Below are 18,617 nucleotides of genomic sequence, written 5' to 3' on the forward strand. Positions count from 1 at the left end.
AAGATTTACATTTAGCAATACAGGCTCAAAGGTCTGTCGAGCAGCAGAGTTTAAAATTAATTAGTTTAAAGGCGAGGGTCAGTGAGAGTATTGCTAGCAAGGCAGCTGCTAGATATTTAATAAAGAGAGAGGACGCCTACGAGATGAGCGAAAGAGTGGGGCACCTTTTGGCTATTCGCTCTAGACAAAAAGCTTCAGCGGCTGAGATCAAAAAGATTACAGATGCTCAGTGTAATACGATTACAGACCCAGATGGGGTAAGAGAAGTGTTTAGGCAGTTTTACGTAGATCTATACAGATTAGATAAGGATTTAGATTCAGGCCAGATTTCAAATTATCTTGATAATATTCAGCCAACGCTCCTATCTGAGGAAGATAGGGAGCAGCTAGAAGGACCAATCAATTTGGAAGAAATGGTGGGTGCACTCAATGATCTTCCTCCTGGTAAAGCCACGGGCCCGGATATGATCCCAGTCGAATTTTATAGAGTATTTAAGGACATATTAGGCGATATACTTCTATCTACTATGCTTCAGGCGCAGAAAGGGGCCTCTATTCCTAATTCATGGGGAGGAGCCGATATTATTGTTATTTTGAAAAAAGGCAAAAACCCTTCGGCAGCTTCATCATATAGACCCATTACTCTAATGAATTCAGACGTTAAAATCTATTCTAAAGTGTTGGCAAAGAGATTGGCAACCATAATCGAGTCCCTCGTTAGCCCTATACAGCATGGCTTTATTCCGGGAAAGGGTACGACTCAGCATATTAGGCAGGTACTTACGCTCTTTGACGCCGTGGAGATCCCAGGAGACCCTATGGCAGTGTTGTTTTTGGACGCCGAAAAGGCATTTGATAGGGTCTCTTGGGAGTTCTTATGGTCTGTCTTGAGGTGGTTTGGGTTTGTGAGAAATACATTAGAGCCATCCAGACCTTATATAATAAACCCTCGGCCAGAATTAGAGTTAACAGCGGCCACTCAGCTATAGTGCAAATAGAAAGGGGGACTAGACAAGGGTGCCCATCTTCCCCCCTCTTATTTGCGTTGTATATGGATCCCCTTCTGCGTAGACTTGTTGCCAATGTTAATATCCCACCGGTAACAGTTAATAATTTGCATATCAAGGCACAGGCATATGCGGACGACGTTGCAATCATTACAGCTAACCCTACTCTTGCTATGAGTGCAGTAGAATTAGAAGCCCGGGATTTTGGCCAGGTGTCAGGGTATAGCCTCAATAAAACAAAAACACAGATAGTAAAAAACTAATATGTCATATGTAATGATAACAGGGTAATTAGATCGGCAGTTTACCTAGGTATTGAAGTATTGGCAGATTTGGAGAATGTAGTTGAGCAGAATATAACTCCTTTAATGGCGAGAGTAAAACTAGATCTTGGTAGAATGAATAATCTGCATCTTTCTTTATTAGGACGCACAAATGTTATCAAAATGATTGTACTGCCCGAATTTTTATACCTATTTCGTGCAATACCCCTGTTTTTTGGTGCAAAATGGTTTCAGGCTTTGGAACTGGTATTAAATAGATTTATTTGGGCCCATGGAAAGACTAGGAGAGCGTACAGATTTATGACTCTTCCAAGGGCTAGAGGTGGGTGGGGTGCCCCGACTTTAGGCTATACTATCTAGCTACTGCACTGCAATATATGCAGGGATTAATTGGTGGCGGGGAGCATCCTAGAATCTCCAAAACGTCAACTGAGGTTTATTCTATAGTTTTGGGGGCGGAGGCGGAGAACTGTTTTTTAAATTGCACGGATTTCGCATACTTTAAAAGAACAAGTTTCAAGACAGTCATTGCTGCTGTTAATATCTGGACAGCTTTTTTGAAAAGATCTGGGATGGGTAGATATAATAGATATACTCGTTTGTTTAAGAATAAATCCTGGCCAGGAGATATATTTGCAGATTCGATCTTTGCATCTTGGGAACACAATGGGATCAGAAGGATAGGGGATATAGTTGGGCTGGAGGGAATTGTGCAATTTGCGGATTTAGTAACCAAATTTCAAATAGACAGTAGGAGTTTTTTCAAATATCTACAGGTCAGAAGTTTTTTGAATACCAAGCGAGGAGGGTTTATAGGGTTTAAAAACAATGAAATACTGGATATGATCGAGAAGGGGGGAGACTGTAATATACGTAGTTTCTATGCATGCCTTCTCACTGCTAAGAAAGATGATCTTGTTAAATATGGTATTAAGTGGGCTACAAAGTTGGGCATTGAAGCTGCTTGGTTTCAGGAATCACTGGCCCTGGGTCATACGGTTTTATGTTCGGCACCATTACAATCACAGCATTATAAAACTATTTATTGTTTGTATTATACACCAGCCAGAATTGCACAATGGGGCGGCACCCTAGGGACAGCCTGCCCACGGTGTAATCATTCACAGGCGGATATAATCCACATTTTTGCTACTTGTTCTCAACTTGCTACACTGATTAGGGAGGTAGAGGGATTTCTAGTAAGACATTTAGGTATTCAAATTAAAATTACACCCACGGTGGTTCTTTTGGGAATAATAACAGAGGGTGAGGCTATTCGTCAAGAGTTTGTCTTTGTTGCTATGGCAGTATTTCGGTTGGTAATAGCAAGAGCCTGGCGTGACAAAGTTGCTCCCACTAGGAATCAATGGCTGGCCAATCTTTTGTTTGCCTATAACTTAGAAAAAGGGATTTACGAACGGAAAGGCCGAAGGGGGAAGCAACTGGGTCTGAGAATCTGGGATCCAATACGGAGATGGAAAGATCAAATGGTGTAAATATGTTGGCTTGTTATGATTTGACTGCTTGGACTATATTATCAAAAGGAAATTGTGATAATGGCTTTATTGAAGCTATATATATTGTTTATAATAATTGAACTGTATATTTTCTTTGATTATTAATAGTTGAACCCTATGCTGTGCTGTATTGTTATATCTGGTATAAAAATTTAAAATAAAAAATAAAAAAATTAAAAAAAAGGAATTAATGTCAACGTGCAGTGCACTATAGAAACATACAATTACCTTTTCTTGAGATTTGCAGTTAATACATTTGTACTCAAACGTCGAAATCTGGCAATATTTCCTTGATCCGCAATCTTCATCAATTAAACACTCCTAAAAGAAACACAGAGACAGTGGTTCACTTTGTCTACTTGATATTGTAAGTTTCACAGGCACGCATTTAAACATAGGTGTGTTTCCTATAGACCCAATAAAATGTAGCCCTCATTCCATTTGAGAATATTGTAAATGGGGTGGGCAGAACTCGTGTAATTTACTGTAGCGTAATCACATGGAATTACCTAAGAATTCTGTGAGATAAAGCTTGAATTACACGAGAAGAGCAATTCTGAATTTAGCCCTATTTCTTAGCACAAAAATGACCAGCGCGAAAATTAATTTTGCTCTAAGAAATAGTGCAAAATGTGATAGAACACAGATAGCGAGCGCGAGCACCCTCTCGCGCTTACCAAGTGTGCTCCTGGGGTAAGATTTTCTCCCAACTTACTACCGGCATTTAGCGCTATTTTCTTAGTGCAAAATGCACCCTTGCATCCAAAATGTATGCGAGGATGTATATTCAATAAGAAAAAATGCTAAATGCAGCAGAACACTAATAGCTCGCTAAATGTGCTATCGCACTAGGATTCCCCAAAAAATTACTCTTAATTAGATGAGCAGAAGTAATCACATAATTATTGATAATTCTGTGCCAAAGAGTAATGGGGAATTACCAAAATTACGCAACTGAAATTATGCCCAGGCCTAATTGTAAAATCTCTAGATAATACAGGATTACACAATAACCCAAAACCCTGCACTAATGTCTCTATCAGGTGTTTTCCAACGGGTTTCATGTTTAATTACAATACAACAAGGGACAGTTATATTGCCAGTAACATGTTCTCCTAATAAGACACCTTCCTTTAGCTCGCAGCTTAATGGACCAATACCACCTTGTAGTCATCACACAAACTATATTGTTTAATTGTTCTAATTACGAGCTAGCAATTCATCATTAGCCACACTGCTTCGACTTAGAGTCATTGACCTCTACTGTAAACTCAAGGCATATGCTCAGGGAGAGCTTGTGGAGGGTATTTTTGTATCTGTGTAAAAAGTCCATTTAATAACCATTGCCAAAGTCAATAGGTCTGGGTTAAGAGTGCTAGCAAGATATATGGGAGGGAGAAAGCACGTAAAGTAGTTTCTGATCTGGTTCAATTCAATCTACGCATTCGATTCGAGGCAGAAAGATGCACCCAAACAGCCAATGGCATTAGGTGAGAGATCAACACTTCAATGATCCGAATCAGGTTGGCTGTCATCTGCCAGTCAGATAGTACAAAAAAAAACTTGAACAAGCAAAGATAAAACGATTCAATTTTGCGCTTGTTATGAACTTTTTTGTTTTGCAAAAAACACTACATTTTTCATAGATTTTGTGTCCAACCAAGCCTGTTCCTCCTATTGTGGAACAGATATAGTAAGGGTAACTTAGTGATTGTTTAAGGGGCTGGTGCATAATACTCAAATAAATGCATAGTGTTTGAAATTGCAGCTTTAATTGACGAACATTCATGCTCACGAATAAATCCTAATTTACAATTGACATCCTCGCTGCACCACTGAATTTCAAAGCACCTCTCCATGGACTTTTCTCTTTCTTTTCCCTGTCCCGCTTCACATCTATGTGTATCTTCTGTGGCTAGTCGTGGACCTCCGGCTCTTAGAAGTATGAGAAATTGGAGGAGGTAGAAGCCAGGCAAAGGAAAGAGAGTTAAAGAGAATGGTATAGCAACAGACACGAAGAAGTGGGAGACAGGAGATAGAGACAGAAGTGAGGTGAGGTAGGGAGAGATCTAAGTTAAAGGAGAATGGTTATTTAGCCAGAAATAATTTTACAGAGAGGTAGAAAGAGGAAGGTAGAGAAAATGTGATAGAGAGAGGTAAGGTTTTGGGGTAAGGCAGAGCGAGCTGAAGTTTGGGCGAACAAAAATAGGGCGAGGGGTGAGATGCATCAATGGCTCAGTAAAAAAGATGGAAAGTGGAATGAGTGTTTAGAGAGAGGGAGAGACAAAGGTAGACAGGTAGAGTGATAGAGTAGTGACAGAAGTATGGAGGGAAGCAAAAGAAGGGTAGAAAGAGTGGTGAGATAAAGAGAGGGCAAAATGATAACTGAGGTATTGAAAGACATGTTAGGTAAAGAGAGTAGTGAGGCAAAAGGAAGGTAGCGACTTGGGTGTATAGGGTAGAAGGAGAGATGAGGTGCACAGAGAAACGAGGCAAAGTAAAGACACCAATGAGGTAAAAAAAGAGAGAGGTGGGTAGAGATACATGTAAATGTAGAGATACAAGCAGTGTAGATATGAGAGAGGTGAGATAGAATAGGTGATATGAGGTAAAGAGAGAGGCCTGGAACAGGAAAATAGATGAAGCTGCGATAGAGATTTGAGAGTGGCTGACAGCAGTGACATAGAGGTAGTCAGTAAAAGGGGCACATGGGGATGTGAGGTTGTGAGAAAGGCAAGGATTCAATGATTGGTGACAAAGAGAGTAGAGGATACAACAGAAGGAGAGATGCAGAAAAGAGAAGTGAGTTAGAATGAGAGGGGCCTGATAGACAGATAAGATAATCCGAGAGGTAAGGATAAGTTAAAGGAGATTAGTCAAACATTTACAGACTGGTTAAGTGGGTTGGGCAAGAAAGAGCAAGAGAGATGGTAGCGAGAGAAATAGCAAAGGTAGAGAAAGCGATAAATATAAAAATAGAAAGTGGTGAGGTATAGATAGGTGGCGAAAGATGGAGTTGGAGAAAGATGTAGAATGAGAGAGAAAGGTTTAGACAGACAATTTGAAAGAAGAAGAAAGAGACCGAACGAGAGAGAGCTTTTTAGTTGTCCCTTAGAAGGTGGGAACCCTGGGTACATGTTCACTTTGCACATGCCTTACAAGAGCTCTGTAGGGAAGATCACCCAGCAGAAATAAAAGTGTAGGAGCAAGCAAAGCAGAAATGGACACCCTGTGTGCTACTAGAATGTGAAGAATCATGTTCTTAAACTGTTTCTGGCAGGGCCACAGGTCTTGAAGTACCCCTCACTACTGACACCCTAAAAAGCATAAACAAGTCTTGGTTTGTGTGTGTTCCCTTCTAGAGGCAACTTGATCTGGCAGTTCTGGTCAGACAGTCTGTTGCATTTTTTTTTTTAACATGTATACTAATCCATAACATAATCTTTGAATCTCTCAGGACAGTGATGTTCACGTTTCCTCCTGGAAGAATCGCTGTCCCTATTGTAGTAACCGGGATCCTGTTTAGAGGAGACATCATTGTGTACATCATCCAAACATGTATTTTTGCTAGAATTCTTAGGTGAATGGGAAGTGCCCTTGAACAAAGAAATCCTGTTCAGATTCCAAACACTTCCTCCCTCTATTCTCACCACATTGTTGAACACTTCTATAATTCTCTTTGGATCTGACCAACATTGAGAACCTTTTGGAACATTTTCTTTACTTCTTAATCGAACAAGGTCACCAATTAAAAAAAATTGTTTGCTTCCAGAACCTCTCTTCTTATCCATGACCTGTTTCATTTTTTCTTTGTACATGTTGACCCTTTGTTTAACTACATCATAGTCGATAGTGGTCAATTTATTATCATTTAAACTTTTTTTTAACCACCACGGAACTAAACTAGTAATTGGTTTGCGTCCCCTCAAGAGTTCAAATGGACTAGCCAAGGTGACTGAATTGGGAGAGGTCCTATATGCTAGTAACATTACGCCAATTAAGACACCCCTTAATAAATAGTTGGATCGCTTCCTCCACAACGCGGTTAAAACGTTTCACTTGACCATTGGCCTCTGGATGGAACACAGCTATTCTCCTATGAGTTATGCTACATTTCCCAAAAATGACTCCATCTCCTTACTAATGAATTGAGGTCCATTATCCGTAACAATTTCTTGCGGAATCCCTTCTCTGCAAATATATTATCTAGGAACTCAATCACACTTTGTGAGGTGACCTCTTTGACTATCTTGACCTCAGGCCACTTTGAGAAGTAGTCAATTAGGACAATGCCAAAGCATTTATCTTTGGATAGGACATGAAATGGACCAATGATATCTAGACCCAATTTCCTCCATGGACCAACAGGAAAATCAACAGGGTGAGATTCAGCACGCAAAGGAACAGCTGATTTATCGCTATTCGAACATTTAGTACACTGGCGTACAAAGTGCTCGACAGAGGAATCTATTCCAGGCCACCAAAATGCCTCCCTAATTCGTCTCCTAGTGAAGGAAATCCCAAGGTGTCCCTCATGACCAATCTCCATGATGGTGTCTCTCAGAGCAAAAGGTGGAGTTATTTTGTCCTCTCTCATGACTAACCCATTTTCAATAGCTAATTCATCATGAATCTTAGAGAAACTCATCATATCACCTGACAATTTCCTTAATTCCGGCCAGCCTTGCATAATGTATTTCTTAACCGTATTTAATTCAACATCCTTTTCCATTTCCGATATCCAGATATCCTCACACAAACTTGGTTTCCCACCATGTACTAAGTTCACATCATGTGTAGTGAAAGCTACTTCACAATCGTCATCCTGATACATTTCGTCACTAGCAATAGGTAACCTGGACATACAGTCAGCGTGCATATTTGCCTTTCCTTGAACGTACTCAATACAAAAGCGGAAAGATTGTAATCTCGAGGATAAACTGGCTAACCATGCAGACATAGATCTACCTCCACCAGGAGACATTAAAAATACAAGTGTTTTATGGTCGGTTTTGATAATAAACTCAGTACCCCACAGGAAACTTCTAAAGTGTTCTGCTCCCCATACACAAGCAAGTAACTCTCTTTTGATAACAGAGTAGTTTTTCTCTGCATCTCTTAAGGCTCTAGAAGCGTAAGCTACAATCCATTCATTACAATTGTCTTTTTGTAGTAAGACACCACCAAGGCCCAAATTGCTGGCATCTACCATAACTATACATTTTTGCCCAGGGACAAATGGTTTTAAACATGGTGCATTACCGATAAATTTCTTCAATTTTTCGAATGCTTCAGTCATATCATTCGACCATATGAACTTAGCATTTTTCTTAAGCAAACACCTGAAAGGGTCAACTTTAGCTGAGTAATTCGGGATAAACTTTGCGTAAAATTCAGTTAACCCAAGGAACGCAACTAACTGTTCTCTTGAAGAAGGTAAAGGAGCATTAACAATACTTTCAATGTGTTTTTGTTTCGGTTTAATGCCCTTCCCACTGATTGGGTGTCCTAAATATTCTACTTGCTTTGCTTTTATTTTGCATTTATCCAAGCGAAGGGTGAGGCCCTTCTCAGATAAAGCCGCTATGACATTGTATAAGTTACGGTCATACTCCTCATCATTCTTTGCGTAAACCAGAATGTCGTCCTGGAAAGCAATAGCACCAGATAATCCCTCCAGAGTTTCTTTCATCAATCTCTGGAAAACTAATGAGCCACTGGCCAGACCAAACGGCATGCGGCAGTATCTGAAAAGACCCTCGGGTGTAATGAATGCTGTAAAATGTTGCTAAGTCAATGCAAGAAAATACTTGCGCATCAGCTAAAGTAGAAACCATTTCATGCAAATTGGGAAGAGGGTGTGCATCAACCCAAATGGCACGATTTAAACTGCGTAAGTCCACACACAGCCTGAGTTCGCCTAAAGATTTTACCGAAATAACTATGGGAGAAACCCACGGGGAGGACTCTATAGGTTCTATGATGCCCTCATTGGAAAGATTCTTTAGCATATCTTTCAACTTGTCCCTATAAGAAAGTGGAACATTCCTTACTTTGTGACGAATGGGAGTGGAATTTCCGTGTAGTTTAATAATGTGCTCAAATCCTTCATATTTCTCTAGTTTTCCACTGAAGACCCCTGGAAATTCTCTGATTAATTTATCAACTGAAATAGGTTCATAACGAGCAAAAGAATCAATAGCAAAAACGGGTGGATTGGCTCTGGGATCAAGTCTAATGCCCAATTCATGTTGGTGTGGCCAACCAAGAAGGGATTTCCCTGACTTCGCAACATAAATTTTGCTGAAGGTATGGCGGCCAGAGAATTTTAGACCTGCAGAAAAGTAACCTATTAAGTCAATCTTGTGCCCAGTGTAGCTCCCAGGAGATACATCGGGATAAATAAGAGGTCTGTTGGGCCAATTCTCATAGAAAACGTTTGAGGAAATGATGAAATACCAAGCACAAGAGTCTATCAAAAATCTCAAACTGATTCCATCAACGTTGATGAAACAGGAAGGAAATTTTGAAACCCCATCATCACTGCAAGCATTAATCACAGTATTGATTTCATTTTCATCATTATCATAGTGAGTGCCATCATCATCTAAACATTGTATATAATTGACCTTCCTAGGAGTAGTTTTACAGCACTTACTAAAATGGCCTTTCTTATTGCATTTAGAACAAACTTTATCAACAGCAGGACAACCCTTAAAGTTCGCTAAATAACTATTACTTCCACATCTAAAACAGAGTAGAGGTGGATTGCGTCTTTCAACTTTTGCGTTCGAATTCTTGTATTTGCTCTCAGTTTTGTTGGAGTTGTCAATCCTTTGATTAAAAGTCTTTTTGTGTTTATCAAGGTCTTTGGACTCTTTGTTGACAATAAACACATCTCCTTTTTCATTGCCTCTAATTTCTTTTACAAATTCCTCGGAATGTTTGATGGATTTGGTGATATCGATGGCCGCATTTAATGATAAATCAGAGGTGGACCACAATTTTTCCTGAACTTTTTCGCTATTGGTTTGCATTAAAATTTGGTCTCTCAGTACCTGTTCATATGAGATACGTTCGTAATCACAAGAGGCTGCAAGGGACCTGAGTGCTGAAACATAGTCTTCAATCGATTAATCAGGACTTTGTGTGCGTGAGTAAAAAATTAATCTTTCCATAACAACATTTTTTTTTTCCTCAAAACGCAGATTGAGTTGTGAAGAAGCGTACTGGGATATGTTAATTCTCCCAGGATTAACTAAAGCAGGTAAGGTTTTAAACTCTTTTAATACAAATCCTCCTAGACAATGTTTTAACAAGGATAATTTCCTTTCAGCTTCACAATCCTCTCCTTCCAGAACCTCAACATAAGCCAGAAACACAGGTTCCCACACCACCCATGGCATAGGAGGGTCACCCGATGATGTGAGGAAGGAAGGAGGTGGTACGATACTCGACATGTCACGTAACAAAGAAAAATATTAGAAGGTAAAGTTACAAATTATCAAAATATGCTTAAAAGCACAATAAATTTAAATTGAGAATGTCATCATCACAAAAAAAAAACGTATTTGGTTTAGTAGTAATTGAATTTTATGTCCTTGTAAACCGATTGGAAAGTAATGTAAAATTAAAGAAAGAAAGGAAAGAAAAAAAAAATAATAAGTTACAATCAATAATGTACCTCACAACACGCGGTGTGCTTGTTACTGAAAATGTCCTTTCTCTGTAGTAAGTACTACACCACACGCGATGATCGTGTGGCTGCAGGTATATAATTCCAGAAAGAATGCATGAGTACTGCACTTTTAAAATCAGCTGTTCGTGGATCTCCATGATGAAGTAACATTAAAACAAAATATTACTACTAAACCAAATACGTTTTTTTTTGTGATGATGACATTCTCAATTTAAATTTATTGTGCTTTTAAGCATATTTTGATAATTTGTAACTTTACCTTCTAATATTTTTCTTTGTTACGTGACATGTCGGGTATCGTACCACCTCCTTCCTTCCTCACATCATCGGGTGACCCTCCTATGCCTGAAACCTGTGTTTCTGGCTTATGTTGAGGTTGTGGAAGGAGAGGATTGTGACGCTGAAAGGAAATTATCCTTTTTAAAACATTGTCTAGGAGGATTTGGATTAAAAGAGTTTAAAACCTTACCTGCTTTAGTTAATCCTGGGAGAATTAACGTATACCAGTATGCTTCTTCACAACTCAATCTGCGTTTTGGAAAAAAAAAAAATGTTGTTATGGAAAGATTCATTTTTTACTCACGCATACAACGTTCTGATGAATCGATTGAAGACTATGTTTCAGCACTCAGGTCCCTTGCAGCCTCTTGTGATTTCGTACGTATCTCATGTGAACAGGTACTGAGAGACCAAATTTTAACGCGAACCAATAGCAAAAAAGTTCAGGAAAAATTTTGGTCGACCTCTGATTTATCATTAAATGCAGCCATCGATATCGCCAAATCCATCGAACATTCCGAGGAATTCGTAAAAGAAATTAGAGGCAATGAAAAAGGAGATGTGTTTATTGTCAACAAAGAGTCTAAAGACCTTGATAAACACAAAAAGACTTTTAATCAAAGGATTGACAACTCTAACAAATTGAGAGCAAATACAAGAATTCGAACGCAAAAGTTGAAAGACGCAATCCACCTCAACTCTGTTTTAGATGCGGAAGTAATAGTCATTTAGCAAACTTTAAGGGTTGTCCTGCTGTTGATAGAGTTTGTTCTAAATGCAATAAGAAAGGTCATTTTAGTAAGTGCTGTAAAACTACTCCTAGGAAGGTCAATTATATACAATGTTTAGATGATGATGACACTCCCTATGATAATGATGAAAATGAAATCAATACTGTGATTAATGTTTGCAGTGATGATGGGGTTTCAAAATTTCCTTCCTGTTTCATCAACGTTGATGGAATCAGTTTGAGATTTTTGGTAGACTCTTGTGCTTGGTATTCCATCCTTTCCTCAAACGTTTTCTATGAGAATTGGCCCAACAGACCTCTTATTCATCCTGATGTATCTCCTGGGGGCTACACTGGGCACAAGATTGACTTAATAGGTTACTTTTCTACAGATCTAAAATTCTCTGGCTGCCATACCTTCAGCAAAATTTATGTTGCGAAGTCAGGGAAATCCCTTCTTGGTTGGCCACACCAACATGAATTGGGCATTAGACTTGATCCCGGAGCCAATCCACCCGTTTTTGCTATTGATTCTTTTGCTCGTTATGAACCTATTTCAGTTGATAAATGAATCGGAGAATTTCCAGGGGTCTTCAGTGGAAAACTTAGGAAATATTAAGGATTTGAGCACGTTATTAAACTACATGAAAATTCCACTCCCATTTGTCAAAAAGTAAGGAATGTTCCTCTTTCTGATAGGGACAAGTTGAAAGATATGCTAAAGAATCTTTGCAATGAGGGCATCATAGAACCTATGGAGTCCTCCCCGTGGGTTTCTCCCATAGTTATTTCGATAAAATCTTCAGGCGAACTCAGGCTGTGTGTGGACTTACGCAGTATAAATCGTGCCATTTGGGTTGATGCACACCCTCTTCCCAATTTGCATGAAATGGTTTCTACTTTAGCTGATGCGCAAGTATTTTCTTGCATTGACTTAGCAAGCGCGTATCACCAAGTAGTTATTTCTAAAAATTCTAAAAAAAAGTCCAGCATTCATTACACCCGAGGGTCTTTTCAGATATTGCAGCATGCCGTTTAGTCTGGCCAGTGCCGCATCAGTTTTCCAGAGATTGATGAAAGAAACTTTGGAGGGATTATCTGGTGCTATTGCTTTCCAGGACGACATTCTGGTTTACGGAAAGAATGATTAGGAGCATGACCGTAACTTATACAATCTCATAGCGGCTTTATCTGAGAAGGGCCTCACCCTTCGCTTGGATAAATGCAAAATAAAAGCAAAGGAAGTAGAATATTTAGGACACACAATCAGTGGGAAGGGCATTAAACCGAAACAAAAACACATTGAAAGTATTGTTAATGCTCCTTTACCTTCTTCAAGAGAACAGTTAGTTGCTTTCCTTAGGTTAACTGAATGTTCCACAAAGTTTATCCCAAATTTCTCAGCTAAAGTTGACCCTTTCAGGTGTTTGCTTAAGAAAAATGCTAAGTTCATATGGTCGAATGATATGACTGAAGCATTCGAAAAATTGAAGAAATTTATCGTTAATGCACCATGTTTAAAACCATTTGTCCCTGAAAAAAAAATAACAGTTATGGTAGATGCCAGCAATTTGGGCCTTGGTGGTGTCTTACTACAAAAAGACAATTGTAATGAATGGATTGTAGCTTACGCTTCTAGAGCCTTAAGAGATGCAGAGAAAAACTACTCTGTTATCGAAAGAGAGTTACTTGCTTGTGTATGGGGTGCAGAACACTTTAGAAGTGCCCTCTGGGGTACTGAGTTTATTATCAAAACCAACCATAAACCACTTGTATTTTTAATGTCTCCTGGTGGAGGTAGATCTATGTCTGCACGGTTAGCCAGATTATCCTCGAGATTACTATCTTTCAGCTTTTGTATTGAGTACATTCAAGGAAAGGCGAATATGCACGCTGACTGTATGTACAGGTTACCTATTGCTAGTGACGAAATTTATCAGGATGATCATTGTGAAGTAGCTTTCACTACACATGATGTGAACTTAATACATGGTGGGAAACCAAGTTTGTGTGAGGATATCTGAAATGGAAAAGGATGTTGAATTAAATACGGTTAAGAAATACATTGTGCAAGGTTGGCCGGAATTAAGGAAATTGTCAGGTGATATGATGAGTTTCTCTAAGATTCATGATGAATTAGCTATTGAAAATGGGTTAGTCATGAGAGAGGACAAAATAATTCCACCTTTTGCTCTGAGAGATACCATCATGGAGATTGGTCATGAGGGACACCTTGGGATTTCCTTCACTAGGAAATGAATTAGGGAGGCATTTTGGTGGCCTGGAATATATTCCTCTGTCGAGCACTTTGTATGCCAGTGTACTAAATTTTCGAATAGCGATAAATCAGCTTTTCCTTTGCGTATTGAATCTCACCCTGTTGATTTTCCTGTTGGTCCATGGAGGAAATTGGGTCTAGATATCATTGGTCCATTTCATGTCCTACCCAAAGATAAATGCTTTGGCATTGTCCTAATTGACTACTTCTCAAAGTGACCTGAGGTCAAGATGGTCAAAGAGGTCACCTCACAAAGTGTGATTGAGTTCCTAGATAATATCTTTTGCAGAGAAGGGATTCCACAAGAAATTGTTACGGATAATGGACCTCAATTCATTAGTAAGGAGATGGAGTCATTTTTTAGAAAATGTAGCATAACCCATAGGAGAATAGCTATGTTCCATCCAGAGGCCAATGGTCAAGTGGAACGTTTTAACCGCGTTGTGAAGGAGGCGATCCAACTATCTATTAAGGGGGGTCTTAATTGGCGTAATGCTTTGCAATCCATGTTACTAGCATATAGGACCTCTCCCAATTCAGTCACCTTGGCTAGTCCATTTGAACTCTTGAGGGGACACAAACCAAGTACTAGTTTAGTTCCATGATGGTTAAAAAAAAGTTTAAATGATAATAAATTGACCGCTATCGACTATGATGTAGTTAAACAAAGGGTCAACATGTACAAAGCAAAAATGAAACAGGTCATGGATAAGAAGAGAGGTTCTGGTAGCAAACAATTTTTTTTTATTGGTGACCTTGTACGTTTAAGAAGAAAAGAAAATGTTCCAAAAGGTTCTCAATGTTGATCAGATCCAAAAAGAATTATAGAAGTGTTCAACAATGCGGTGAGAATAGAGGGAGGAAGTGTTTAGAATCTGAACAGGATTTCTTTGTTCAAGGGCGCTTCCTATTCACCTAAGAATTCTAGCAAAAATACATGTTTGGATGATGTACACAATGATGTCTCCTCTAAACAGGATCCCGGTTGCTCCAATTGGGACAGCGATTCTTCCAGGAGGAACCGTGAACATCACTGTCCTGAGAGATTCAAAGATTATGTTATGGATTAGTATACATGTTAAAAAAATAAAAAGGGGAAGATGTGTTGCATATGCTTTACTTATGTGAGCGTGGTTTCCACGAGCGCTTTACTTTCTATGCTCGTGGAGGTCACGCCGAGTGTTATGTTTCAATGTACGGTATTCGAGAGAGCGGTTAAGCATATTTCGGTTACAGGCATTATGTAACTGCTGCTGAACTTGTGAAGACGGATTAAACTCTCCTGTGTATCGTCAGATGCCTTTTCATCATTTTTCTTTGGATGCACTTAACCTTATCCCACATTGTCTCCTGCGAATGGACAGCTAATGCTCACTTTATCTTACCCTGGGTGTGTACACATTGCTGATAGCCACGTACTGCAGGTCTGCTGGCATCTCTGGTGACATGTCTGTCAATCAAGTCATACAGCTAGATTGGATACTCTCAGGCCTAACATTTCAGATGATTTTTCTCAACTCATGATGGCGCATATCGGCTTATGAGAAACTAGCCTTCACAGTCTAAAACTGCATCCAAGAGTTTATTCTATGTCTGGTTAGCTGGCAAGATGTATAGCATGTCGAAAGCTTCAGAGGCAAGCACCCATGCAGCTGGTCTGCTGGCTCTCTGCTAGGTATTCCTGATCGTTTACTTTTCCCTGTTTTCCCCGCCTTTCATGACTCATCACTGATCTCTAGCTCTTGGCTCTGGTCCAGTGCCCTCTAATGAGTTCCCAAATGGGTCATTTCTGCCTTAGTACCTGCATTGATCTTCTCTCGTTTCGTCGGTGCTGCCATTAGGCAATCGCTTTCATGGCAAAGGAGTGAATGTTTCACCGAGCTGTTGGCGGCTTCGTTACATGGAGGAGGCAACAGTCTTTCAACAAGGAACTGTGCACTAGGCCTGGGCGGAGTTCGCAGAGTGACAAACTCGTCCAAGCTACGTGGCGTTCCGCAAGCTTCGGAATGAGTTACCTCGAGCCGTTGTTTGTCCCACAATGTAAAATCAGTACAAATAGCATAATGCACAGCGCAAGAGGGCGCTGCTTCTTTCTGCCACTCAAGTAGAAGTTCTACTCGAGGGGCAGCTTCTTCAACATGAACGAAAGGTTTCTTAACGCGAGTGGTAGCGACCATCCGCAACTGCCCGCCGTGAGAATTCTCGCTGGAAAGCGGTCTAGCGTTGGATTTTCCTCGCTCGTGCTTGGCAACTTACCGTTGGCGAGCGTGAGCGAGGACAAAAAACTCAGCTCTGCGTAGTGGAGTTTTTCGGAACTCCATGAGCTCCGCAGAACGCAGATTGCAAAAAACTGTGCAGACTCTGCAAACGGAGCAGAATTCACCGCCCAGGCCTACTGTACACATGGCCCTTAAGATGCCTCAGCACAAGTGCAGTAAATCAGTGACAATGAGCTGATGAGGCAGTGATGAAGGATTACTAGCACATTAAAATCTGTCTGCAAGAGATCGACTGCTGAAACTTTAGTACATAGGACTCTCGGATCCTCCAAATCATATTTTGCGAAATCCCTAATCTGATTTCCTAGATGAAAACACTATCTTTTTTTTGTTATAATTTATATCTGGGGACTAGTTAGCATCAAGAACCACTGCAATACCCTGGAGCATTCCTTACTAGGTATCAAAATAAATGTGTGTCATTTGAATGTTACACCCCAAGTATAGCCGAGAGCCGTGTCTTTCATCCTATCTGATATCACTGCATAGAGGTAGTGTAGCTGGAAGCCATGTACTGGAGTCTAGTGAGGGAAAATTGATAAAAGAATATAACATTTATTTGTCATTTTCTCCCAACACAGAACAAACAACTGTGTACATGGTCCAAAATTAGGCAGTTAAACGTGTAAATTTTGGCGCATTACAGGTGAAGTACTTGTTATAGGCAATCATACAATGAAGCACATCAAAGTGACGCCTTACTCAGATTGAAACAGAGTCCCCCAAAAGCCTTGGTCTCACACCATACAACCTAACACCCCTCTCCCCAGTCCGATAGAGACCCCGCGCTCTCACTCTAAGCCACTACATTCGTCTCACTCCCCTCATTCCCTGTGAAGCATACACTCAGAGCTCCCCAGGCCCCCAGATCTTACTAAAGTTTATCATCCATCCTCACCCGCTGGAGATGCACCTCTTCAGCCAGGGACCACTCTGAGACATCCTGGAACAACTGAGCCTTGCTGGGAGTCCCCGCTCCCATTCAAGTGATATCCACCCATCTCCGAGCCAGCACCAAAGCCAACTGCAGAAAGCTATATGACATTGTGTGCTTTTTAGGCTTAGCAATATTGCCCAACAAGCACTGTTGCAGCGTCAGTTCACACCGTAAAGCCGTGGTCCTGCGCAATCTACCACAGCCACCACATCCACCACAACCGACCACAAGGACCCCACTCCCGCGCAGTTCCATGACAAGTGCATGAAGTCGGCCTCTCTGAACTTACACTGGGGGCAGGATGAAGATTGACCTGCATCGAACCTGTGCAGTTTCACTAGGGTCACATAAGTATGGTTAAAGAAATTAAAGTTTATCAGACGGAAGCAAGCGTTGCTAGATACTTTTTCAGCAGCGCTGATATACTGTTCAACTCCACATCCGAGAGAGGGGAACCCAAGTCATTCCCCAACCTCACTGTACCTGCAGCAGTCCGCCCTTGGTATCCGCCTGAAGTGCCTTATACATCTGGGAAACTAGATAGTGGCCCTCGCCCATCGTCACCATTGCCCCAACACAGCAGAATCTGCAGCCAGAAAGGAGACCCAAAGCTGTTTGACTATCTTGACCACACCTGCGTACTGCAAGAAATGCCAGGCTTCCAGGCCAAACTGTTGCTGCACGGCCTCAAAGGATATGAAAAACTCATCATGATAGAGGCCCACCCCAGCTCACAGCCACCCTCACGTGGCATGGCCTCTTCCACTTGACGAAACGGGGCAAACACCCACAATAGGAGCTCCCTCTGGAACAGATCCTCCTGACCACAACAGTAACTGTCAGATTACCGCTGTCTGCCGTACAATGTAGGGCACCCTTCCTGGTACCCCGGAGCCAGCCATCAACATCTTAGGGAGAGAACCATCCTCGACCAGCTCTGCCAAAAGGTCCTTTTCTCAGTTGGCACCCTCAGCGAGCCAGGGGGCTGCATGCTGAACATGGGATGCATAATAGTAATGCTACAGATTAGGGGGTCCAAGTCCCCCATCCTGAGAACCCCGTATTATGGTTATCCTGACCACCCTATTTCACTTCTCTGCCAGTGGCAGAGCGATGTGTGAAGGATAATCAGTTGCCGTACAATCCCTGCATGAAGCGGACATAGCGAATGTTAAATAGTATAGAGGCAACGCAGCAGCAACATCATTTTAGCCACTGCTAGTCTGTCCATGAGCAACAGCAGAAGAGTGTTTCAGAACCTCACCAAACCCTGGAGCAAAGGGAGAACACGCTTCACATTATGCCACAACTGCTTTGCTTCTGTATGTGGCCCCATTACTCCCAGATAATGGAACCAGCCTATTTCTCAGCGCAGCACTAGATCCAGAAGGCTCTCCGCCGGCACCCCTACCAACATCGTCATTGGGAACATCAGTGATTTCGTCTAGTTAAGACTAAGACCGGAAGCCTCACTAAAATCCTCTAGAAGCCACAGCTGGATTGGTAAAGATTCCCTCTGGGCCCTCAAATAGAACAACGCATCGTTGGCGTAAAGGGACACTACATGTGTACTTCATCACAACCCTATACCCCAGTTGTGCATGACC

General features: G+C 40.9%; 1 protein-coding gene across 1 annotated transcript in view; it reads right to left on the reverse strand.

The window, feature by feature from the left end:
- DKK3 (dickkopf Wnt signaling pathway inhibitor 3) overlaps window positions 1-18,617 on the reverse strand; it is a 281,398-nt gene that overhangs the window by 126,127 nt on the left and 136,654 nt on the right. Inside the window, exon 5 of the mRNA XM_085648192.1 lies at window positions 3,037-3,129. Within this exon, the coding sequence (XP_085504318.1) occupies window positions 3,037-3,129 (93 nt within the window). The remainder of the gene's footprint in view (window positions 1-3,036; window positions 3,130-18,617) is intronic.

The sequence above is a fragment of the Triturus cristatus genome, chromosome 3_2 (assembly GCF_964204655.1).
Source record: "Triturus cristatus chromosome 3_2, aTriCri1.1, whole genome shotgun sequence".
Classification (NCBI taxonomy): domain Eukaryota; kingdom Metazoa; phylum Chordata; class Amphibia; order Caudata; family Salamandridae; genus Triturus; species Triturus cristatus.